This window comes from Manacus candei, unplaced genomic scaffold (assembly GCF_025592945.1).
Source record: "Manacus candei isolate 608988 ecotype Guabito, Panama unplaced genomic scaffold, ASM2559294v1 h1tg000017l, whole genome shotgun sequence".
NCBI classification, from domain to species: Eukaryota; Metazoa; Chordata; class Aves; order Passeriformes; family Pipridae; genus Manacus; species Manacus candei.
Window position 1 is genome coordinate 10,626,761 of NW_026138065.1, and position 25,062 is coordinate 10,651,822.

Sequence of the window (25,062 nt, forward strand, 5' to 3'; positions counted from 1 at the left end):
GCAACTTTTTTAGCCTGGCTTGGCTTAACTGCTGTCAAACACGCTATCTTCCCATATCTTCAGGGCAGCTGACCTTTCAATAAGAAATAACACCAACACCTAAATTTTAACTCCACTACAATCACTTCTAACCTCTTCTATGGCCGCGACCTCTTCTATGGCTGCAACTCCAAAGAAATCCAGTAAGAACATGTACCAACATCAGAAAGGGTCATTCTCTCTTGGGGTCCCATCGGCACACAATATACTTTTGTTGGAGTGACTTTCAGCAAGCTCGTTTCCTCAAATCAGTTCACTCTGCAACTTCACAAATCCAAGTGTGAGCACAAGGGAACAATATACTGCAAAGTAAGAGGAAAAAGCAAGTAGATCGTTCTTTCCAACTGTGCATGTGCTGGACTGAGTAACCACAGAATCACTGCCTAAAATACCCCACTATGAAAATCTCTTCTTTCAGCACAATACAAAAGCATAATTAACCTATTACACACCACAGCTCACAGTTTTCAGACAAAACAATCATTGAACCAAGGAGCAACAAGAGAAAAGCTAAGTGAGTGAATGTCACTCAAAAGTAAAATCTGGCTTGACACTTTGGTTTAGTACGAAAGTGTCTGCATCCAAGATGGCATCACTTCAGATGCCAAAACAGTTTCACATGCCCAAATCAGACTTTGCCAAGAATGAGGGAGAAAACTGAAACACCCTGTGCACAGCCCCAACTACAAAGCAGTGCCTATCAAAGAATACCTCTCAAAGATATAAATCAGGAACGGTTCTCTTTGTACATTCGTGACAGCAGGAAGAATTCACACAAAGTACTCATTCAACATCCTATTAGAAAAGTTATATTCCCATCACTTAAAGGATATTTATGCACTAACACAAACCAAAGTGTTAAATGGAGGTAAGTAACTAGTTACAATCTCTGCCTTAGCAAAAGACAGCATCATCTCTGAGCTTTATCTAAAACGGCTCTAGCCGATAAGACAGAAATAAAAATGCAATGGAAATCAGAGCATTAACACTGCTTAAAATGGAAAGAAATTTTTTTATCTTTTTAATTTTCCATTTGGCTCTCTAAGGAGCAGGGATGAAATCGCCCTTCTCCCTCGACACGGGGAGAGCCCAGGGCCGGTTCAGTTTTGCAAGGATCCCGCCGGGCTAAGTCTGGGGCTCTGACAGCCCCCTGGGAGAGGGGGCAGGACCCGCACCGCGACCCCCCAGCACTATTTACCCGGCTGCTGCCGCTGTCTCCGTGTTCGCTGCCCCGGCGGCCCCGGGGCCCGCCAAGCCCCGCTCCTCCCGGCGGCGATGGCAACCTCCTGCTGCGGTGCGGCGACGGGGACCGGCGGCAGGGCCCGCGGTGTCCCGACGGGGAGCGGTGGCGGCGAAGCGACGGCGGACGGGGCGAAGCGGAGCGCGGCGGCGAGGCGGCGGCGGCGGCGGGCAGCGGCGGGGGAGGCCGCCCGTGGCCCGGCCCCGGCCCCGATGTGCTGAAGCGGGAGACGCGGGATGCCGACGAGCCGCCCTCCTTCAGGCGGTGGGAGGAGGACGAGGACGAGGGGCCAGAGCGGCCGCTGCTGGAGCGGTACATGATGGCGCCGGCGGCCCGGGGGTCCCGACGGCTCCTCCAACCCGCCCCCCCGGGCGTGCGCGCCGCCGGCGGCCGCCCTGCGCGCTCCCGAGCCGGGCGGGGGGGCGGGGGGAGCCCGGGCCGGGCGGGGGCGGTACCTGTGGACGCCCGCACAAAATGGCGGCCGCCGGGCCCCCGTCACGTGTGGCGTGGGGGGGCGGGAGGCGGGGGCTGCTGGCACCGCGCTCGGCCATCCCTCCTTCTGTCCCTCTCTCTACGCTTATATCCCCGTCGGCAGTGACTGGGGCACTTTGGTTGTTTTTTTTGTTGTTTTGGGTTATGTTGTTAGGGGGTTTTTTTTCCGCGCACTGTGGTGTGAAGCTGGTCGGGACGGGTGTTGTCCTGTTGTCGTCCAGGAGAAGTGTGTTTAAGAGCAGTCCTTAGTTGCTCGATGCGGCAGTGCTGAGGCTGAGGCTCCGGCTCAGAAAAATCCTGAACTAATTTCCAAGCTCCGTCTGCCAGGAACAGGGATGACACGATAGGAAATGGCTTCCCGCCTCCTCCCTCGCCTCACCTGACCACCTGCTACCGACCGTGTTTGGTGCGGGACTGCGAAGCTTCGATTCTCCTGTGAAGGCTGACACATTATCCTACTTGATGCTCTGGGCTGTCTCAGGCGAGGAGCAGTTTTTCAAGTAACTGAGACGGGATAGCAGTGGAAAGAAGGGAAAGCAGAGGAACGAAGGTTCTCATAAAGCTGTTCATTTCCAAAATTTCCGAGTTTTAATATCTTGTTTACGGATGGGGAGAAGTTTCCAGCTTTAAGTTTGTAATTTGTTTTTAGCTAAACGACATGTGGGGCTTGTATTTGAAGACCCAGTCAATTTTTGCAGGCTTGGATGAAAGTTTGCCTGTGTGTTTGGGAATGTGTTTGCTAGAACACAACACACCATTTGAAGCATACTATTTTTAAGTAGTGGCAACCAAGAGTAGTAGGCTGATGGATGGGGGTCTGTCTGATACTATAATAAGGTATTTCTGCTAGGAGTGGTTTAGTACAATTGTATTAAAACTTAACTGACCCACTTTGACATTTCCTGAGTGCATCACTGCACAGGCTCAGGAAATGCGCTCAGTTGCACCAATTGCCAAAATAAGCACAAGCTATATAAAGACTCTTATTTTTTGTTACCACTGTCCACTCCTTCCCTCTCTGTCCAAAGGCTGACAATGTTTATCGGTGACCTTTATTCAATTACAAGTATCCTGGGATAAGAATTTCATCTTTGAGGATGCCTCGCAGAAGCAGTCTGCTGGGAGCAAACCACAATGGAGGTGGAGGCAATGCATGCTCAACCTGTTCCAATTCACGACCCTAAGCAACAGCCTCAGTGACAATTGGAGGGGCACAGAGCTGTGCGTTAATATAGCTACAAAACTGATGTGTATGTAGCAATTTCTCCTCTATTTTTTTTTTATGTAGATTGCATCCAAGTAGTTTATTGCTATAAGGAATATACTGTTATCCCAAATGTGTTCTGTGTCTTCATTAAAAGGAAACCCATGTTTTTGTGCATTAGAGTCAGGTGTCTGCATCAACGTTCAGTTTCACCAACTGAAGTAAGTAAAAATGGAGTTGTTTGGGTTTGGACATCTCTTCCATGCTGTTGCTTTCTTTATGTCAGTTTTAAACCACAGTTTGGTTTCAAAGCAGTCAAGAGTAAAAAGCCACAAACCCGAGAAACCAAGCAAATTCTCTTTTTTTAATCAGTTTTACATAACAGTTATGCGTCTAATATCTAAAAATTTTGCAAAACCCCCAGAACTTGAATTTTTTTTCTAGCTTCCTTTTGCCTTATATCTAAAGGAGATCTACAGGAGGTATTGTGGTGGTCATAGGTTTAAGAGGCAATTGGAAGATGAAGGAATCCAGATACTGAAAACGAATCTGGATGTTCATTAAAACATCTTATTTGTGCACCAGTAAGTAAACTGCTCAAGGCAGAAATGGTAAAAAGAAAGCAAACACCCTATATATTGTGGTGTTAAAAGAGTTCAGAAGAGAAAAATGCCAGTTGTTGGAGACTGACTAGTGCTCATTAACATTTTGTGGCACCCTGTCATCTTACTGAATATCACTTTAAAATTACAGTTTATAATTGCAATTTATAAGCACGTTTTGAACTAGCTGCAGTGTCATCTTTCAATCACGTGCCTTACTGAGCTAAGTTTTTAAAGGGACTGAGCATCTACAGTGGTATTCAGTTAAATTATTCCTAAAATCAGTACTGAAATCTGGGCTTGATGGTGCAGAGCAAATTGAGTCTTCACACCTTTGGAAGAGGAAGCAGTGCAGTTTGTCTCAGGGACTGAAAAAGTCAGGCAAGGTCCTTACCTGCTTTGCAGAGGTTTTTCTAACACTCCTGTGATTGGTGCTCCAGACTCTCATTGGGCAAAAGATGTTGCAGTCAGTCTGCTCTAAGTACAGCTCCTAAACTCCTCTTCGGAATTCCAAAGTTCATAGTTGAACTTGCAATTAGCTGCTGCTTGGAGGGAAGGGATTTTAGCTGGTTGGATGCTTAGGGCAATGCTGGGGTAATAAGGCGTCTCTGAATTCTCATTAGGCCTCGAATGAGAAAGTCAGGGGGCAAATGCATTGAAAAAGAACAGAATGAGAAAAGTTAGCAGTAGCTCATTATGAATGAATAATCAGAAATCTGAATTTAAGTTAATTCAGGTTGGACCATTGGGTTTAAGAAGCAAAACAGTGACAGAGAAAAATGTAAAACCTTAATTATAATTTCTTACCTTCTTATGTCTGAGTCAAGACTAGATTCAGGGGCATGAGACAACCATGCAGCACTCCCTGTAATGTTAAATGGACAGGCTGTGAGTAAGAACAAAGACAATTTCTGTGGTTTTATGACAAAATTGGTGTTCTCATGAGAAGATGTGGTGGAAGATATTCCTGTCTTCTGAACTTGGCATTACTTTTTACCTGGAAAACAGGGCACAATATGTATCTTGTGTCTTCAGGTCCAGGCAAACCAGCCTGCTCATGAAAAATTTTGGACTGAGCCGAGTAATCAAATCTTCCTTAGTCATGACATCGGGGAATTTGAGGATGGTTCAGCTGATACCAGAGCCCTGGCTGGGAGCACAAAAAATGCATCTAAACAGACAGTTGCTTTCAGAGATTTTTACATCTGTAATTACAAGGTTGATATTTCTGAATTTAAGGCTTGTCTAGGCTGGCTTCTGTTTCAGCTCAATATTTACTTTTAGCTGGGAAGTGGAACGAGCATGCAACCTACACTGATTCCCTGAGTCTGGGAGGGGTAGTAAGTAATCTGTTACAAAACGAACTTGTAAGAGAAGGGGGGGAGGCAGTCTCCCTTTGGCAGATAGCACTTCCTCACTGTGGCTATATCAATCTACGGCATTAAACTCTGGATAATAGACAATTAACAAAATCTGGCCTGCGTGGCCTATGGAGGTGGATTAAATTAAACCTGATGTTGATGGGGGTTTTTTTCCATTTTGAAGGCTCTGATTTTTTAATAAATGTCAGGTGTGTGATTATTTATAGCATGCAAGGTACATTGTTTTCCTTTGGAAATATGTAAGACATCAGAACCATGAAATATGAAATCAGATTTGCTTGTGTGCAGCTCAGTGCTCCAGCCTCACACAGCCACTATTTGCTGTTTTGAGAGTTTGCTGCCTTCACAGCCTCTTCAAGAAAGTTAAGTCTAGAAACCTTTGGATGACCTGTGGGGAAGAAGAGCAGACTGGCCAAATACGCTCAGTGTACAGTATCAGCATCCAACTTGGTCACAGAAAGGCAGCCTTGCAACTTGGACACACAGGCAAAGATTGTTTTCAGGGATGTGAGAAAAGACAACAATTAAACAAATATATATATATATAGAGAGAGAGAGAGAGAGAGAGAGACAAAAAATGCAATCTTCTGCTCCTTTCAATTGTAACTATGTTTAGAGGGTACTGTGGCCTCTAAGCTCTTCTCTGCTGTTCCACACTCCCTCAGCCAGATTGTTCTGTTGTCTCAGACCTGAATGCTGCTGATATTTTCCTTCCTCAGCACCCCACTGATAACACTTCTAAGCTCAGAGTATGCTTTATTATATCTCTGATGAGCTGCATGTTGAAAGTAAACTTTTCTACCAGTGATGAGTTATTTACAGGGATATGCTTGTTTTCCCTAGCAAGAGAGTACTGAGGGAAGGTTTGGGACAGGGAAGCATTAAGAACTGCTATAAAACTCACCAGTAGCAGCTGAAATTGCCTGGTGGTGTGATGATGTTTACAGCACACTTCTGTTACTGAATAATAGTCCAGAGGGGATGAGGCTGGAGGTCTTCTCCATTTTGTTTTCTCTCAGTGGAAGGTTGAGCATCCACTCACCCCCTCAATGCAACATACTCTTATAGTAAAGATTTGAGCATCTTCTGGGGTTGCTGCTTGCGTGGGTGCGTTTATGCTCCAGACAGGCATAGCCACTGAACACAAAATAGAGGTGCGATGGAATGGAATTTTTAGCTTGTAGTATCCAAATGGTTGTGTCAGGTTAACATCATGGTCTTGCTGTGCACAGCTGTTACTGCACGAGGCCTGTTGTTGGCAAAGTGCTCTTGTAGTAAGTAATGTCATCTGCCACGAGGAGAGAACGCTGTACCTTTGAAAGCACATTTATACCTGCAGAAGTACTGCCTGGGCTATACCTGCCGGTGGTGACATTTGGACACTAAAGTGGTCCATAAATATTCCTGTGCTGGTCGACACAGTGACTCTGCAACTCTGAAATGTGCCTCTGGTGTCTGTTGGTGTAAAAACTAAATATGATAGGAAAAGGAGGGGAGGGATAAGATCACCAGGAGGGAACTAGAGGAATTTTGTGAGAAATCACTTTTTTTTTTATGACTGGGGACTGACTTTTAGTTTGAGGTTTGGCGGTTTTTTAACCAGAAGAACGAGGCTGAATTCGTTTGCTTCTCCTCCTTATCTCGGCCTCCCGCTCCTGACCGAATCCCTGCCCGGCGCCCGCCCCGGCTGTGGCGCGTCCTCCGGGCCCGCAGGGGGCGCGCGGGGCGGGCGCGGCGCCGGGCCGAGGTACGGCGGGGCCGGGCCGGGCTGCGGGGGGTGCGGGAGGAGCCGGGGGTCCCGCCCGCCCCGGCCACGTGGCGGCCACTCCGCCTGCCCCCTGGCCCGGCGAGCCGGTTCCCGGGCTGGCTCTGGCCCAGGGCTGTGCCGGGGGGCCGGCGGGGCGGGGCCGCGTTCCCCGGCCCTGGTGCGGCAGTATCCCCCGTGCCCAGCCCGGGGCGGTCAGCCGGGCTCGGGCTGGAGGTGAGACGGGCTGGGGCGAGCAGAAATCATTGTAAAGCCGAGCCTGCCCAGGTGTGCCTCGGTCCGCGGGGCGGCACTCAAAGAGGGCTGGTTACCTAGTCCGGTGTAGCTTGGAGGTACCGCCTGCTTTTCAGAATCTGCAGCCTCTCCTGCCATGCGGAGGGTGTTTAATGTTACACGCTGTCTTAAGGAGTACCGGTGTGGGAAGTGTTGAGAACGTGGAGATATACTGGATGGGTTATTGTTTAAGCAGCTCAGAGTATTTTTGGGACTGATCAATAGAACGGCAAATACTTCCTTATACTAGTTTCAGAGGATAAATCTACCACGGGGAAAAAATCAGCCTGAAAATAAGCAGAAAGCTTCCAATTCACAGAGCATTGAGGTCCCAGGGTGACTTAGGGGAATGATTAATGTAATTTATTTTAAACTGAAGCTTGATTGTTTTGTGAAGTAGATTATATGATAGCAAGTGCAGAATGGCAGGGTGTGGACTATGACCCAGGAAATTGCTTCTAGCTCTTTGTTAATTTCTTAGCACGGTCCTACTTGGGCTGGGGCTGTAGTTCTCTTCCTGTACCTCGTGCTGTTTTTCTCTTTACCCTAGGACCTCCTGTCTCTCACGCTGAATTACCAGCAAAGGATGGAGAGCATCCTGGCTGGTTTGTGTGGGACCAGTCCAGAAGATCCACTCCCCGTGTGGGTTCATGGCAGCGTTGGCCATTGCTTTAACCAGCTGACATTAAATGTGATCCCTCATGTGATCCTTGCAGTGGTCAGTGCCTGCTTCCTCGGCACTCCAAGGTATGACAACTGACTTGTCTAGCTCTTGATTATTATGTGGGACTGGAGATGGGGTGGAAAGGATGAAAATTATTCTTCCCTGTAATGTACTGAATATGTATCTAGGGAAGGGCAAAATATATTTGTCAGCATCTGTCCTAATTCAGAATATGGTGTACAGAAAGGAATCCAGAAAGAACAGAGGGAATAGTAAGCATAAAATCATAGAAAGTAATTAAAAATAATTGCAGTGAATGAGGATTGGGAAAACCAGGAGTATTCCAGGAGAGGATATAAATGCAATGTGGCATAGAAGATGTATATAAGGTAATAAGGGGTTCCGAGAAACCAAAAATTGCTTTGCTGTTTATCCTCTTCTGAAATTTTTGAACATGGTAGTGTTCAGTGATATTGAAAGGCCACAAATGATAATGAACCAAGTGATAATGAAATGTTGTGTTGGGCAGCAGGTTATAGACTTTACGTACACAGCACCACTGAAACCAACAGTGATAAAAATAATGTTTTTAGACAAAATATCACACAGGAAAGGAAATCAAAAATCAAAAATGCGACACAGAGAATTTGATCATCCAGAATTTGTATTGAAGAGGTTTAATATGCTTCTTTTTTGGTGTTAATTGTTAAGGATTGGAGCCTGATTTGACCACAAAATATCAGTTTGCAAAGAAATTTCTCTAGAGAAAGGCTATTCTTTGATAGTATCTGAATCTCTGGTATTGATCAGAGTCTGGGCTATATTGACCTAATGCAGTTTAGCAATGCTTACAGTCAGAAAAAGTTACAAATCCAGGAGGTTAAGTAAGAGTGAATACATAAACAAGGGAAAGAGGAAAGGAAGAAAAGATAGTACTGACTGAGAGGTGGTGGAGTTTCAACTGTAATTTTTTTCACTGCTCTTTCTTCCTCCAGGTCTGGCTCTGGTGTGCCTTGCAGGTCAGGCTGGGGATGCAGAATCGCCACGTCTTTCGTACTTGCTGGCCTGTTCCTTGCTGATACCATCCCAGCCACCATTTCCCAGCAGGAGCTGGGCCCTGTGTACCTGGAAGTGCTGGCCAATGGCACTGCTGCCCTGACATGGCTTGTGCACGGTCTCGCTCTTCTCATGCTCTGCAGGTCCACTCACGGCCTTACCAGGGGCCCTCTGGCCCTGGCTCTCCTCACTCTCTTACCCCTACCTTCTTTCATCATCACACTGGTGTGGTACTGCCAAAGTGGGACAGCTTGGTCCCCTTCCCATCCTGCTGCCTCCTCCAGGTTCGCCATTCTCTGTCTGCAGCTGGCGTCTCTGCTTGCCTATGTGGTCAGCTGCCTCTTTCCCACCGCTGGCAGGCAAGACTTCCTCTCCATCAATAGCTCCTGGCAACAAGACCAGCTCACCTCAGAGCCAGGAATCCCACTGCTTGATGAGCAGACAGTGGCAGAAGATGGTGAGAGCTGGCTCTCGCGCTTCTTTTACTTTTGGATGAACCCTCTTATGAAGCGTGGTTATCAGGGGAAGCTGAACCAGCCACAGGATGTCTATGTGCTTCCTTGCCAGCTCCAGGCTGCCACGGTCTGTGATCGGTTTTACTTCTGCTGGCAGAAGAAGGCAGCTCTGCATCACGTAGAGGAGGAGACAGTGTCTCTTACCAGCCCAGTCCTTGCTGGAAGTGATGGGAGTAGCAATGCTCCGGACAGCTCGCGCTGTGCCCAGAAGGCCGTGCGACTCTTCTCAGTCCTTCATGCGGCCTTTGGGCTTCGTTTCTACTCCCTTGGGCTTCTCAAGCTGGCTGGCAACCTGCTGGGTTTTTCAGGTCCTCTGCTTCTGAACTTGCTGGTGAACTTCATGGAGTCACGGCAGGAGCCCCTGAGCCATGGGGTGCTCTATGCCCTTGGGCTCTTTGCTGGCTCCTTCCTGAGCGCTCTCTTGCGGAACCAGTTCAGCTATGAGATGAACAAGGTGACACTGATGGTACGGGCTGCCCTCATCTCTGCCATCTACCGCAAGGCTCTGCGTGTCAGCAGCACCAGCCTCAGCCGCTTCACTGTGGGGGAAATTGTCAACTTCATGAGCACGGACACCGATCGATTGGTCAACTTCTGCCTCAGTTTTCATGAGGTGTGGAGCCTGCCTTTCCAGTTTGCCATTACCCTCTACCTCCTCTACCAGCAGGTGGGGGTAGCCTTTCTGGGAGGCTTGACCCTGTCACTGCTGCTTGTGCCCATCAACAAGATCTTAGCTAACTACATCATGATGAACAGCAAGGAGATGCTGAAACACAAGGACACACGGGTCAAGGTGAGGGGCAGTTACTGGCTCTCTGATTTTATTGCTGTATTTTTCCCTGTTTATCTCACAATGTTGGCTTTTTGGCCACTTGTCATGATCCAAGGCAAATTAATTGAATCACAGCTGTTGGGGGAAATGCCAGAGGGGGCACACACACACACACACACACACACAAACGCACACACACATACACAGACACTTAGTGCAAAAGTGTTCCAGGGTGACACAGTTTCACTACCCATAAGATAGTGAACCTCTAATGCTTGTCTTGCCCCCTGGGCTAATTCAGGTTCCCTTGCAAGTTTCTTTTCTGTGTGTAGTAGTTAAGGTAGGACTCCCAATTGCTTCCTCTAGAGATGCTTCCATACTATTGATCCAGTAACACCATGAATGGTTAAGTGGCTTGCAGTCTGGACAAAGGCAATGATCACAGATGTAATTTTATATCGCTCCAAGCTTGGCACTCTTAAGTCATCTTTTCCACTGTTTTTTGCATATTTGCAGTGCCACCTAACTTGTCAAGCATTTGATTACCACTTTTTAGCATTGTATCTCTGAGGGGACACTGGTTTCACTCACAATTTCTATCACGCTTTGGAAGCATTAAACATTAAGTCAACTCGATGTCAGAGTTGGGAAATATTCATTTTCCCAACAGAAGGTGATCTAGTTGTATGTGATTATGCTGGACTTTCTCCAAATATTATAAGACTGGTTTTCTGAGTCAACTCTCTCGTTAGTTTTCTTTCATGTTGGGCACCAATACGTCACATTACTCTGAACATGTTGACCTGAGAGCAGAAATGAGAGGACTGCATCCTCCAGGGACACCAGAGTTGCTAGAAGTGAGCCAGCCAGGCTCTGGATACAGACTAGCTGTCAGGGCAGCACCAGGCCTGAGAGTCAGGTGTTGTTATCTCAAGATACTGTCAGGCCTATACAGGTAAATGGCATCCCAATCGGAGCCATTAATTCCACATATCCCTTCACCTGTGTTGCACATCTTTCAGTTGGAAAGTGGTGTAATATTTTGCCTTTTCCTGAGTCGTACACAGCACGGGTGGCTGAAGAAGCTGGTGGAATGAGGGAGCACGAAGCTCCCAGTAGCTGCCACTTGAGTTTAAGTCTTTGTTAGCAATAAATGGTTCCTGGTATCTCTAGACTGACCCTTAGCAGGAGATAATTGCACACCTGGCCACAGTCCAGGTACCTGGTATTTGGTGCATAGGCAGGCACTGTTTGCTTGATGTGTTTTTCCTCACTGCCTGCAGCTAATGACAGAGTTCCTATCTGGCATTCGTGTCATCAAGTATTATGCCTGGGAGAAGCATTTTGGCACGAGGATAAATGCCTGCCGGGCTAAAGAGCTGCAGAAGTTACGGGCCATGAGTTACCTGGATGCAGTGTGCGTGTACCTGTGGGCAGCACTGCCTGTTGTTATCTCCATTGCCATCTTCGTCACCTATGCTCTTTTGGGTCACCAGCTCACTGCCACAAAGGTGCGTAATTGGTAGGGAGAGGTCTAAACTTGTCTTGTGCAGAGCACAGTCTACAGTGGGGCTGCAGTCCTGAGGCATCTTCTCTGGGAAATAAACCCAACCTGTGACTCCCCACAGCTCGGCAGGCTCTCCCTGGTGAAGCTGTAGGGAGGATGCAAGATGCAAGGGTGGTACTGGTTCCAGCTCATGGCTGTTTGCTTACCCATGCAGGTGTTCACAGCATTGGCCCTTGTTGGGATGCTCATTCTACCCCTCAACAGCTTCCCATGGGTGTTGTATGGGACCTTGGAAGCCAAAGTTTCCCTGGATCGAATCCAACGTTTCCTTGAACTCATGGACCAGGACCTGGAAGCTTATTATGCCCTAGGTAATGGTGAAGGAAGCTGCCAGGCTTGGGACCCTAGACAGTGGACATTCAGAGCAGGGAGCTGAGGTGTGAGGCCCAGGGACAGTACTAGAGGCCAGCTGACTGCCACTCTGTGATTCAAGATGTTGTCAGAGGCGGAGTGAATACACTTCATTTCTGTGTAAAACAGGAGACAAGGCTGTAACATTCCACTTTACCAAGCATAAGCCACTGCTTGTCCCCACAGAGCCCTGCCATTAGTGTCCCAGGAGAAGCTGCTCTGTTATCTGACCAAAGCTCTTCTGCACTGAAGCCATCAACGAACTCGGCTTAGCTGGGCAGAAAGGCTTGAGTGGCTGCCCCTCTCCTCAGCCATCTCAGCTTCCTTTCCTTCCTTCATTGCCTTTTGCCAGCTCCCTGCCATTGTTCAACAATAATAAAACCAGGTTTATATCCTTACAGTGTCTCCTTGACAGCTATGTGTGTCTGGTGGGAGCTGGAGACAGGAGGGTTGGAGGAAGGGAGATGTAAGTTTAAGGGCAAGTCAACAGGCAAGAGTCTCATTCTGAGGTTGGGTCAGGTGCATCATAGCAGTGCCATGTCTGTGGTCTCATGCATTTGGGAACAAAGCTGATAGTATTTGTGATGCCAGATGCCTTTAATTTTCTCGCCTTTTCATAGCTGTGCAATGCTGTGCTGCTTTTCACTTGCAGATGGCCCTTCAGATACTGCTACTGCCATGGAGATGCGATGTGCGGCCTTCTCATGGGTGCCGGTTGAGGAGGAAAGCACCAGGCAGCCCTTATCCACAGGCACTCTACAACTGCACATTGAGGACTTGTCAGTGAGAAAGGTGAGCAAGGACACAGGAGATAACACAGAAGAATGACAGTAAAGAAGCCAAATAATGGAGCAGAGGTGACATATTTGCATGTTTTCCTCATCTTAGGAGCCGTGCATCAAAATCTCTTAGTCAAGAGGCACAGGACACATATCACATCTCAGAGCTGAAGGGTGCTAGAGGACATCCAGGCATGGCTTACAGACAAGATGAACCAGTTCCCTTTGCTTTCTACTATCACTGCAGAGGAGGATTGGAGAGGGAACAGAGCAGGGCTCTAGAGTTAACACTTTTTGCAAATTTGTGTCCTGTCATATCAGGAATCTGATTTACTCAACAGCTGTACCCAACTTCACTGCTGAACCTGTGAGACAGTCCTAGCAGTCAGCTTCCTTACAAGCTATGTGTGGCTCAGGAAATCTGGACAAGCTACCTTGTATTAGCACATCAGGTTGCTTCTTTTCATTTCCCTTTGCAGGGGATGCTCCTAGGGGTTGTTGGGAAGGTCGGCTCTGGCAAAAGCTCTCTGCTTGCAGCCATCACTGGAGAGCTCACAAAGTAAGTAGCCTAAAGACTTCTCCCTGCCTGGTCCTTCCATGCCACGGCAGGTGGGGACTGTCCGGTGCTATCCCTGTTTGTAGGCCATATTGATCAGCCAACAGTTTTCCTTTGTTGCCCTTTCCACCCATTTCTGGTGTGCTTTCAGACAAGGTGGACGAGTGTATATTTGTGACCTGGAACAAGGATTTGGTCTGGCCACACAGGAGCCTTGGATACAGTTTACCACTATCCGTGAGAATATCCTTTTTGGGCGGGAATATGATGCCAGGCTGTATGAGGAGGTGGTGGAGGCCTGTGCCCTCTCCGAGGACTTGAATGTGAGTGCCTAAACTGTAAACCTGTCTGGGCCTTCTTGCAGCTTTTCCCTCCAGCCTGAGCTTCAATGGGAGCGGTTCTCATTCTTTCAGATTATAGACTGTTTTTCCAATGTCCCAATCACACAGTGTTACTCTGATTACCAATCCCAGACCATTCCTGGTGTCCCCATAATTCTTTAAGGTGTGAAGTCACTCTGGTAGCAATTTGGATGATTTCTTTTGCTGCTGAGCCAAAAGTTCTAGATCCTTGAAAGCTCTTGATCCAAAAGCTGCCTGAGGACAGGAGTTGTTCTTGCAGAGCTGAAGATTGTGTTTTTCAGGCATAACCTATCAGCGGCTTAATTTTTTTTTTGGATCAGAAGCTTCTTTGGGATCTGGAAAGGGCTAAGTCTGTGGTACTCCTGTCAGTAATACAGGATTATATATATATATATATATATAAACCTGACTAGCCTTCTGCTCCCAGTTTATGAGCCAATGACTGATTTTCTCAAGTGCCAAGCACTGGCAGCTCCTGTTTGCTTTGGCAAGAGCTATGAATACTCAGTAAAGGCAAGATTTTTGAGATGTAGTAGAATATGCCTATGCTACCAAATCAAGAGGAAACTGTTTATAGCCACTGAAATGCTGTAGTTTTTACTGCTAAACTGTTTGGAAGGACCCTGGCACGATTTTGATGCAGGCATAGCTCTTGCTGTCCTATAAAATTACCACATGTAATTGTCTCAGACCAGAAGTTGCTCTCAGTGGGTAGTTCAGATGTGACCACTCTATTCTGGAGCAGAAGAGATTTTGGTTGCATAAATGCTAAGCTTGCCAGTTGTCTGTAGAATCAGTGTATAGACTGTTCCGTTGTTTAATTGTTGGTAAGGTGTCACCCTTAGGAATTACTGCCAGAGACTGGAGAGGGACCCCTGTGTCCTGGTTTTGGGTCCCCAGCAGTTTCCTGTCCTTTCTAAATGGGTTTTCTTGAATGTTTCAGATTTTACCAGCAGGTGATCAGACAGAGGTGGGTGAACATGGTGTGACGCTCAGTGGGGGACAGAAGGCTCGAGTAGCCCTTGCCAGAGCTGTTTATCAGGTAAATAACAAAGGAGTTATTGTGTGGCAGATCATGCCCAATGCCAAGTCAGATGTGAAGAGTCTGGAAGCACCCAGCTGTACAGGGAGCTCTGGCAGCATGTCTTAAAGCACATCGTGCTAGCCTAAAGACGCTGGCAGGGTGCCACACGGAGGCACTTGCACTTTTCTTTACAGCGCTGCCTGCTCCAGCAGGGCCAGGAGCTGTATCCTTGTTTTTTTGTCTCCCTCTCAGGAGAAAGAGCTTTACCTCCTTGATGATCCCCTAGCTGCTGTTGATGCAGATGTAGCCAACCATATTATGCAGAAATGCATTCTTGGAGTTCTCAAACACAAGACCAGGATCCTTTGTACCCACAGGACGGAGTTTTTGGAGAAGGCCGATGCCTTGTTGTTGATAGACAATGGCAGGATAGTTAAGACAGGTACACTGTCTGTCTTCTCAGGCATTCATTTGTGCTGGTATCTAGGAATGGCTGGAGCAAAGGTGGACACAAGGGATTAGGATTAACTAGTGGGGAACCCAATGATAAAAGAACTTGAGGACACTGCATGTGGGCAGAGACGGAGTGGAAGAGAATGTGCAGATGCACAGATAAAACAGGACAACCCTAGGTGTGCGGAGCTGATAAGGCAGGAGGCCATAGCAGGTTGAATGGAGCAAGGATGCAGTTGCTGCATAATGGAAGGAATGTTATGAGAGAACAAAACTGGGTCAGCAGTGGGTAGCTGGCATCTGTTCCTCACAGATGCTGAAGCATTTGCATGTCTGTCTTTGCAGGCACACCAGCTGATATCCTGCCACTTGTTGAAGCCTTCCCCAAGTGCAAGGATATGGACAAGAAGCAGAAGGATAAAGGTCTGTTCCTGGCAAGCTTGAGCGTAGCTGGGGCAGCACAGCTCAGCTGACCCCCCAGACAGAACCTGTACCTGATGACTGCTGGCCCTAGAGCAGAGCTCCCACCACCTTGCTCTGCTGTGGCAATGCTGATCTCTGGGTAGTGTGTATACAGAGGGACAGGAGGCCCACATATATTGGTCTGGAGCAGTATTTGAACCTGTTGTTCCACTTGTAGTCCAGCTTTGGATGAAGAACTGCCAGCATTAGTGCACCTGTCTTGAAAGAGAGAGAGAAGTCTCCCTTATAGCCTAGACTTGCTCTCTTCACAGCAAGGAGCAGCTACAGGAAGAACTTAACATCACACTGACCTTTGCTTTTGCCTCCATTCCCACAGCCCCCAATGAACAGGGACAAGAAGAGGCCATAGAGACAGAGAAAGAAGAATCAACCCAAAACAATAATCTCATTCATAAGGAGGAAGAGAAGAAAGAAGGGGCAGTGGCTTTTCAGGTGTACAAGGCATATTGGCTGGCAGTGGGCACCTGGTTGGCGTTATCGATCCTCTTCTCACTGCTCCTGATGCAAGGTGAGGCAGTGGCCCAGCAGCACATTCGTTTTGACATTCCTGTCCTCTCATCTCATTCCCTGGTTCCATGGAGTCCAAGGGAAGGAAAGAGGCTGGGGGTTTAATCATTCTCCCTGGAGCAGGAAGACTCTTTTTCTCTTCTCTAAATTAAAGTAGTTCAAGGAGCTACTTTAGTAAGGAGAGGGCACATGTGGGAAGAGAATCTGGTGTCTGCTGCAGTTGCATTACCACACCTTTAGCAGTGCTCTGTTGCTGCTGCAGCTCAAGGCTGTTCCCTTGCTCCTGCTCTACTACTAACAGGGTAGTAGACTAGACAGACTAGACTGGGCAATCCAAAAATTGTCCAGCAGCTTCTCCTCCAGCTTTTCTGCTTCATATTTGCTGATTTAAAAGTTGAATTCCTTTTTATGTAGTCTGTCTTTCTCTGTAGCATCCAGAAATATCTCAGATTGGTGGCTGTCATACTGGATCTCCAGCATATCCCAGACAGCAAATACCTCTGTGATGATCTGTTCAGCTCCCCTGCCTTCCCCAGAGCTGCTTCTCTTCTCCGTTGCTGGGCTTGTGTAAGTGAATCTAGTCTGGAGGTGCCAAAGGAAGCTGGAAACACATCCATTTTGTCCTTAAGTGCATTTCCTGTGGAAGATCCTTATTAAGAGCAGGGATAGATAAGCTGAGCACCTCGCTGCAGGGGATGTGTGTGGCTGCTTTGACAAAGGGAATCAAAATCTCTGACGTGATGAGGTGCCCAAGGGGCTTCTGCCTGGGGCTGATGGAAGACACCTAGCTGCACAGTAATCAGAGTGTTTGTCCCAACATTCCAAAGGGATATCACAGGAGTATTGAAGTATCCCGATTTCCCTTTGAGTATGCTCCTGGGTTCTCATGCCCTGTCTGTGAGTTTACTTTCAAGGGGGACCTTGGCAGATTCATAATCTTCCTCCTCCTTTGTTCTAGCTTCCCCATTCAAGCTCTGGACACTACCCCGGTCCCTTCCAATGGCTCAGTGGATGTGAATTTCTACCTGATAGTTTATGGGAGCATTGCAGGGGCCAACTCCCTCTTCACCATTCTTCGGGCGTTCCTCTTTGCTTATGGAACTCTCCGTGCTGCCACTGTCATTCACAACCGACTGCTCCAGAGGGCTCTAAAGGTAATGGGCAGAAAGTCCAGGGCAGGCTGAGGCTCCTGCAAGCTGACATTCTTCTCATATCTGGGAGTAAGGATGTGGGAGGTAGATTAGAATTTCTTCTGGTATTGTCTGGTAGGCCTATATCCAAAAAGAGCTGTACCACAGCCGGCACAAGGGGTCAATGAGCTGGAGTTAAAAGTGTGCCCTGTTCATTACATGGAGGGGTGTTTTATGGCTGCCACCTGCATTTGTTCACTCAATAGTGTAGATATATAGCCAAGATAAGGACCAGTTGAGTCAAAGTAGTTTTTGCAGGATTGTAAGCTCAGGTTCAGATGAGATTTGAAGGAGCCATTAAGCAAGATTTAGGGCTGATGCTGCATGTGCGAGTTAACTTTATGTTTTGGTTTTTCTTGGGTCCTCAGGGTAGGGTTAGAATTAGAGGCAAGAATTGCCTCACTTGCTGCTGGTGGGCAAGTATGGCATCTGAGTGACTGCTGTCTGGGTAGCTATCTGACATTTGCTACAGAAGGGCTGCTTCCTTTTACCGTGTGAACAGCGTGAGTTGTTTGACTGCTAGTGGATGTGGGCTTTGGAAGCTGAGATTTCTGCTCCAGCTGAGGAAAGGAAGTGGGCTGTGGTGGCCATCCATTTGTGGCCTTATGTGCTCCCCTTGGTGCTGCTCTCCTGCACACTGTTCTGTGGCTGGATCTCACTGCAGCTCTTACTTTCTGGTTCCCTTGTTGCCAGGCCACAGTCACCTTCTTTGACACCACACCAACAGGCCGGATCCTGAACCGCTTCTCCTCAGACCTGAACTGTGTGGATGAGAGCCTGCCATTTGTCCTCAACATCTTCCTGGCCAACATGTACGGGTTCTTGGGCATACTAGTGATAATAACCTATGGCCTCCCTTGGATTGGTCTGGTCTTACTCCCTCTGGCTGTACTCTACTTCTCCATTCAGCGCTATTACCGACACACATCCCGGGAGCTCAAGCGCCTTTACAGTGTCACCCTGTCTCCCATCTACACTCACTTCTCAGAGACCCTCTCGGGACTGAACAGCATCAGAGCCATGCGGGCAACACAGAGGTGAGTGGAAGGTGCAAGTGCCCAAAGAGACAGAGCTTTGGCTTTATAGGCCAGGGCCTTCCTGATGTGGAGCTGGTTATAGGGTGGCTGGAACACCCTTGGTCTGGGGCAACAGAAATGGAGGTTGAGTGATGCAAACCTCTGTTTTGTGCCTGACAGGTTTGAGTTGGAGAATCAGCTGCGCCTGGAGCAGAACCAGCGCTGCCTCTTTGCCAGCAACACAGCAATGGAGTGGCTGGACATCCGCTTACAGATGATTGGAGTTGCTGTGGTTACTGCTATTGCAGGAATTGCCATCATCGAGCACCAGAAGCAACTGGGAAATCCAGGTAGACTGCCAGGGATTGATCTGTGTCCACTCCTAAGCTGCAGCTTAGGAGTTCCACCTCTCCTAGCCCAGAACTGCACATTTTCCTACACTGGGGTAAGAGCTCCTGCTCCCTGTCCCTCTGGAAGTCACCCACAATGTAGCGCTTCAGCTCCTGTCCCTGCTTCTGTCATCATCCTCAAGTGGGATCCCAGACTCCAGAGTCCTGACTTTTCCTTTGCGTTTTTTGTTTGGCCACCAAGATCCCAGCTTCTTCCTTGCCGGTAACATTCTTGCTTATGCTTTTGTCCTCACAGGACTTGTGGGCCTGGCACTCTCATATGCCCTTTCTGTCACAAGCCTGCTCTCAGGCCTCATTTCCAGCTTTACTCACACAGAGATCATGATGGTGAGTGTGGAGCGGACAGAGGAATACACTACAGACATCCCCATGGAGCCCCAGGATAGATTGGTCCAGGTAAAAGCTCAAATGTGTTCTCAGGGACTGGCCCATCTTCTGGCTCTGTGCCCTGCACTTTTCCCCTGGGAAGATTGTAGGGTTCTGGTGAATGGGTGGAGGGCCCTCACCCACAGAAACCACCTTGATCATGCATCTTTTACCAGTACATCCCCTGGGAAGGATGAATCTCTGGCAGGAGTTGGTGAAGGCTGGAATGATGGGAAGGACTAGGGGAGCAGAACAGGTGCTAGATAGCTGTGAGAGAAACACAGTCCCAGGAGTGGGCTGGAGTTGGAACCGAGCTGTATGTTGGTTCTGCTCAGAAGCCAAGCAGCCATCTGAAGGGAGGGAGGGGGCTTGGCCTGTGGGGAGGTGGGGCTGAAGATGACAATCACTATCATACCCTTTCTCACCTGGATATCCCTCTTAGGTTGCTGCTGACTGGCCAAGCCAGGGGCTTTTGGAGTTCCAGGAAGTGGTCCTGGCCTACAGAGCGGGCTTGCCTAATGCACTTGACGGTGTGAGCTTCACTGTTTATCCTGGAGAGAAGCTGGGGATTGTGGGTCGCACAGGATCTGGAAAATCCACCCTTTTCTTGGCCCTTTTCCGTATGGTGGAGCTGAAATCAGGCCGAATTCTCCTGGATGGTGTTGACAGCCAGCTGGTGGGCTTGGAGGAGCTGAGGTATGGAGGGCTGAGCAGAGTGAAGGGGAGCTGACGGGGCCTGGAGGCTGAGAGCTGTCAGTGGTTGGATGCCAAAGTGAAGAGTGAGGAGTAAAGGACTCACTGTCAAGGCACCCTCTTGTCTGACTGTGGCAGCTTCTTATGAGTTTCTCTGTTGTTTCTGAACAGCTGTGCTAAGGAAACCAGGCTGAATATATGACCCTTGTCTCTGTGCCTCTAAGATTTGTAGCAAGCTAAGACACCTCATGAAAAAAATAGTAGGCCTTTGCTTTTCTGCAGAACCTATCCTATGAGCCTTCAGCTCTCATTTACTTGCAGATCTAGGCTGGCCATCATCCCCCAGGATCCATTTTTGTTCAGTGGCTCAATCCGAGAGAACCTGGACCCCCAGGGAAAATGGACAGATGCTGAGCTCCATGAAGTACTGGAGCAGTGCCACCTGCAGGATGCTGTTACTCATATGGGTGAGTTGGAACCCAGAGAGAAGCAGCTGGTGAGCACTGGTGCTGGGAGAGGAGAGAAGGCCTCAGCTCAGGGAGCTGAGGAAAAGGGGGCCAGGTGGATGCCGTAGAGAGTGAGTTAGGTGAGGTCATGCTAGAAACCAGCGTGGGAACAGGTCGGTAGGACCCAGTGGCATTCTCTGAGATTTAGTGGCAAGGGACTAGCAGGTGATAGATTGGGTGGCAGAATGTTGGTGATGAGACCAGTTCTCAGTGGATGTTAGAGCAGTGCCTTAGAGGTAAGCCAGGCCTTAGTTCTAGGGGAGCATGGCATCTCTGTGCCAGATGTTGCTTGTCTAGGTGTAAAGGCTACTGTTCCCAAGGCCTGGGCCTGAGCAGGATTGGGATTTTTTGTGCTACTAGGAAAACCTTGGACTGGGGGTGCCATTTGGGACCCTGTGAACCCTGTGCAGGTGGGGTGACTGCTGATCTTGACCCCTGCAGGTGGACTGGACAGCGAGCTGGGAAAGAGTCTGTCTGTGGGACAGAGGCAGTTGGTGTGTCTGGCAAGGGCCCTCCTGACACAGGCCAAGGTGAGTGTCTTGCCTCCATTGGAGTGAGGGGGAGGGTGCTGCTGATGGCTGTCTGGGGACAGCAGAGGAGAGCACTGCAGAGTTGGAGGTGTGATGGGAACAGACATCCTGTGCTAACTTCGCAGGCTGTCTCTAGGCAGGGATTGGGCTCTCTGCTGTGGTGCTTGGGACTTCCCTTCACTCTCTGTCCCTGGCAGGTGCTGTGCATCGATGAGGCCACAGCCAGTGTGGATCAGAGGACAGACCAGCTGCTGCAGCAGACCATCCGCCAGCGCTTCGCTGACAAAACTGTTTTGACGATTGCTCACAGGTATGGAGGAAGCAGCACTCTGCGCCTAAATTTGTCCTGCCACTCACAGGTAGAGGTGGCTGCACATGCCATGCCTGGGGCTCAAGCTGAGCAGAGAGGTCTCTGTGATAAGGTTTTTCAAGTGCAAAAGCTAGACTTTGCCTGTTGCCTTTTCTGCCGGATGCTGGGAATAACTGGACGTGAAAATGTTGTACCCAGAAATTGATGTCAGCAAAGGGCAAAATGCTGCATCATATCACAGACTGCTCTTCCTGGGCACTGCCTCCTGGGATCCGTGGAGTGGATGAATCAGGCCTTGTGGTTCTGCCAAATTAGGGTGAAGAGTAATGGAGAAGTAATCTTACAGAAAGGAGCAGTGTGGAGACTGGCAGGGGTGGAGCAGGAAGCTGGTGACTCCAGCTCAGTAGAGGGCACTACAGGACAGCCAGCGGCAAAGGGCTGCAGCCAGCTCCTGGGTAGTTCTGTTTTCCAAAATCCTGAGTTTTGGTCCCAGCCTGCACCCGATTCCAGTAACAGACATTGCCCAGGCAGGACAGGACAACAGTGATTGCCCCACATCTGAGAGATTTAGTGTAAGAGTGGTCAGTGGATGGTTGCAGCTGGAGGGAGGAGGGCAAAACATGAATACCGCAGAGAAGGGGTGGATCAGCATTAGACGGTGTTTTCTGCTCCTACTCTTGCCAAGTGGAGGAGAATTTGGAGGAGGATTATGAAATTGTGTGGAGGGTATTTTCAAAGCACAGAGGTTACCACAAAAATAAAAATCAAATGAGCAGGTGGCAGGGGCTGGTGTCCTGCTGCACAGAAGTGGGAGTGATGGATGACAGGCAGGGTGGGCTGGGCCTGGCAAGTGAATCGAGTGGGTCTTGTTAAATACATCATGTAGGAGGGAGGCAGGAGGAGTGTGAAGGGAATGTGGTTCCTACCCTAGGGATATTATACATAAATAGAATAGAAACACAAGGGCACTGTGGGCTGAGGTGTGTGTTTGGGTTGGGTGTGGGGAGGCCACTTCTAATGGAGGAGTAATTAGAGAGGAGAACCAGCAGAGGAAGGAGTGGCAGAAGGCAAGGCAGCAAACCTGAGCTGAAGATAGCTCCAGCCCCTCTTCCACTGGATGAAGAGCAATAGGGGAGAGCAGTAAGGAGAGAGAGGTGATGATGGGGTTGTTCTGTACCCATTGTTCTTCCTTGCCATTCAGCTTTGGGTGAACCATTAATTGGATTGGGGAAATCCAGGATGGGAAATGACTCTGTACTTGTCACTTGCCCCTCCAAGTCACTTCCAGTGCTGCAGCCTGCACTCTCTTGGGATGAATGTGTAACCAGAGTCCTGAACTCCATAATGCTTTCTGCCTGCTCAAATCCTGTGTAGTGTCTTCCTTGTGACATGCAGCTTTATAGGGCTGTAGTTCCACACTGAACAGGGCACGACTGTGCAGAGGGATTCTTGCTGCCCTGTCTTCCCCACACAGGGCCAGAGGTTGCTGCCCTGCTAGCAGTCTGGGCAGAACTGGGCACATATGTGTGCAGTGGGTCCTGTGGTTGGCAGTCTGGCAACCACAATCCACTGATGGTGGTGGCATAAGCAAAGATGCCAGTCTGCTAGGGAATGACAGCTGATGCACAAGTGCATTTCCACTGCCCTCAGGAGGTGGCAGGTGAGGAAATGTAGGGGCAAATGGAAGCAACTCACTAACCCCTGTGGGACTGGAGACATTTTGTGCAACCCCAGAATCAGGCATGCAGAACTTCCCTCTGCATTCCTGGTGCCCTGCCGTGCCCAACAGCTGGAAGGTATCACCATGGTCTGCTGAGAGGTAATGCATTTCAGCAGTGTGCAGGGGCTCTCTGGGGAGCTGAACTGCACTGTGACCTTGAGTGCAGAGGGAGATCCTCCACAGATCCTACTGTTGGGCATGACTTGGGCCACCCTTAACAGCAGGGGAAGCAGTATCCAGAGTTTCTCCTCAGATCCACCAACATATGTCCTGGCATTTGTTGTCCACAGGCTGAACACCATCTTGGACTCAGACCGTGTGCTGGTGATGCAAGCTGGGAGAGTGGCAGAGTTGGATTCACCCACCCGCTTAAGCCAGAAAGATGGCTCCTTGTTCCAGCACCTCCTGCACAGCAGGCAGCAATGACCTCCCTCCTGAGCTGCGCCCAGGCAGCCCTTCCAGCTCAGTGCCTGGCTTTCCTTTCAGCTCAGCCACCAGCCCTGTCCCTGCAGGGACAGGAGCTGCTGAGGTGAGAGAAGGGCTTATTTCTGCCTGCAGATAGCGATTATTTATCCTCAGGGACAGGAGCATGGCGCTGTGGCCTTTCTTTTAATAGGGAACATGCGACCTAGTGTTTAGAGTCATGCAAGCCTGGATGGTGGGATACCGCTCCCCTCTAAGGCTCCCCTTTGAGATTACAGAGGGATTTTCTACTGATTGAAGAATCAGTAACTAACTCCTAGTTTGAGACTTAGTCTCACATATGCAATGTAAAATAAAGTGGAAACCTCCTTGTGAAGTTCAGTTATTCAGGTCCTTGTCCCTTTTCCTCCCCAGACACATACCTCCTCATGAGATACAGGAGTGGTGCCCACTCTGCACGAAGACAACCCTACCTGCTCCCTTCTACTTTCTGAAGGCACTGACCTTTCCAAGCCCAGAAGGTTGCACCCAGAGACCTTGCTGTTTTCGTCCAGTTTACAGTGGAGAAGGCCAGAATGCAATTACATTAAAGGCCTTTAAGGCTAGTTTATTTCAAGACCACTTCTTTCAGGGAAACTCTCTGTCCTTCCTGCCCTGCTCTCAGCTGCACAAACCCACAGCTGTTTTCAGTTTTAGGATCTTGCTCTTTCCATTAGCACCCTTGGACTCAGTCTTAGGTTTTCCCCTTCTTCCCAACACTCTCATGGCAATGTCTAGGCTGTACACACCTTTGCTATGCTGTCCTGAGTTAGGTGCCATTCCTTTCCCTGAGGCTGCAGGAGCCATCTCCACCCCTGCAGCCACAATCTGGGTTTGCATTCTTGAGGGAAGTGATGGAGATACTCATCAAGAACAAGTAGCTCAACAACCTGATCCACTTGGATCTCTGAGAGCAGGAGGTTGGTGTCCAGAGGCCTTTTGCAACTGAAATTATTTTATGATTCTCTGATACACTGTTTCTGGGCTTGTTTTATTTGATAAAGGTACATCATCCATCCATGTATTAAAAAAATAATCTTTCTGCTGAAGCTCCAGTCCCCTCTCCCAAGTCTCCCTCCTGCCTGAGTGCTCACTTCTCAGCTCTCTTTACACCATGTTGAACCCAGCTCTGCAACCCTACAAGCCAGTAGTAGGGTTTGGGTTGTGGGGGTTTTTACCCCACTGCTTAGCCCTCTGTGCCCATGAGGTGACACAGAAGCCCCTGGCCCTGGCAGAGACACTGATTGCTGAACACCAGATCAGCACAGGCAGGAACAGACCTAGTACAAAGGCTAAGTGACATGACCAATCTACTGCCTCTTAGCCGTGCTTTAGCAATGGTAGAGAAGGCAGTATCGTGGCTGCTTCCTATGGTCACCCCAGGCTTGGTAGCCTGTCCTCACATCCACTGTGAGGAGCTTAGCCTTTATTGTATCAAGAAACGCTACAATGGCTGATTTAAGGTTGGTGCCAGCTGCCTGCCTCAGAGTGAATGGGAGAAGAAAGGAGGACCTGGATCTTGTATTGCTCCTGAACCAGCTACAGCACAGCTCCAGCCTTGTCCATCTCCAGTTTCACCTATGAGGACATATGAGAAGGACCAGCTCAGGCCCAGAGGACCCCAAAGGGGAACAAATAGTGAGGCAGAAGTGCACACTACAGAGGTGAAGGAGCTTGGTCGTCTGTGGCCAGACCAGAAAGGACGGCTTGGTAAGTCAGTCAAAAAGACCCCTGGATCGTCAGGAGGAAAGTACAAAACATGTTTGTAACCCC

General features: G+C 48.9%; 2 protein-coding genes across 9 annotated transcripts in view; one reads left to right on the forward strand and one right to left on the reverse strand.

Annotated features, from left to right (window-relative positions):
* ZNF318 (zinc finger protein 318) overlaps positions 1-1,758 on the reverse strand; it is a 32,193-nt gene extending 30,435 nt beyond the window's left edge. For all 5 annotated transcript variants that reach the window (XR_007903837.1, XR_007903836.1, XR_007903835.1 and 2 more), the window contains exon 1: positions 1,238-1,758. Coding sequence is in view for 1 of the 5 variants with exons in the window: in XM_051783020.1 (XP_051638980.1) it covers positions 1,238-1,597 (360 nt within the window). In the remaining 4 variants the exon portion in view is untranslated. The remainder of the gene's footprint in view (positions 1-1,237) is intronic.
* On the forward strand, positions 1,525-25,027 carry ABCC10 (ATP binding cassette subfamily C member 10). Of its 4 annotated transcripts, none has more exons than XM_051783035.1 (22): positions 1,525-1,591; positions 7,548-7,744; positions 8,657-10,025; positions 11,288-11,515; positions 11,726-11,882; positions 12,575-12,714; positions 13,181-13,260; positions 13,409-13,580; positions 14,563-14,661; positions 14,896-15,085; positions 15,442-15,519; positions 15,896-16,087; positions 16,518-16,653; positions 17,045-17,240; positions 17,970-18,313; positions 18,473-18,642; positions 18,938-19,098; positions 19,511-19,764; positions 20,083-20,228; positions 20,709-20,797; positions 20,995-21,107; positions 23,118-23,658. In XM_051783035.1, the coding sequence occupies exons 2-22, from the start codon at positions 7,584-7,586 to the stop codon at positions 23,251-23,253; spliced, it is 4,611 nt and encodes a 1,536-aa protein (XP_051638995.1). In that variant the 5' UTR covers positions 1,525-1,591; positions 7,548-7,583; the 3' UTR covers positions 23,254-23,658. The 4 variants fall into 4 exon arrangements, 3 of the variants coding, with proteins under 3 accessions (XP_051638995.1, XP_051638998.1, XP_051638996.1); XM_051783038.1 differs by lacking the exon at positions 1,525-1,591 and adding an exon at positions 6,756-6,940; XR_007903839.1 differs by lacking the exon at positions 1,525-1,591 and adding an exon at positions 23,665-25,027 and having other exon boundaries at positions 6,951-7,744; positions 23,118-23,356.
* The last annotated feature ends 35 nt before the right edge of the window (positions 25,028-25,062 follow it).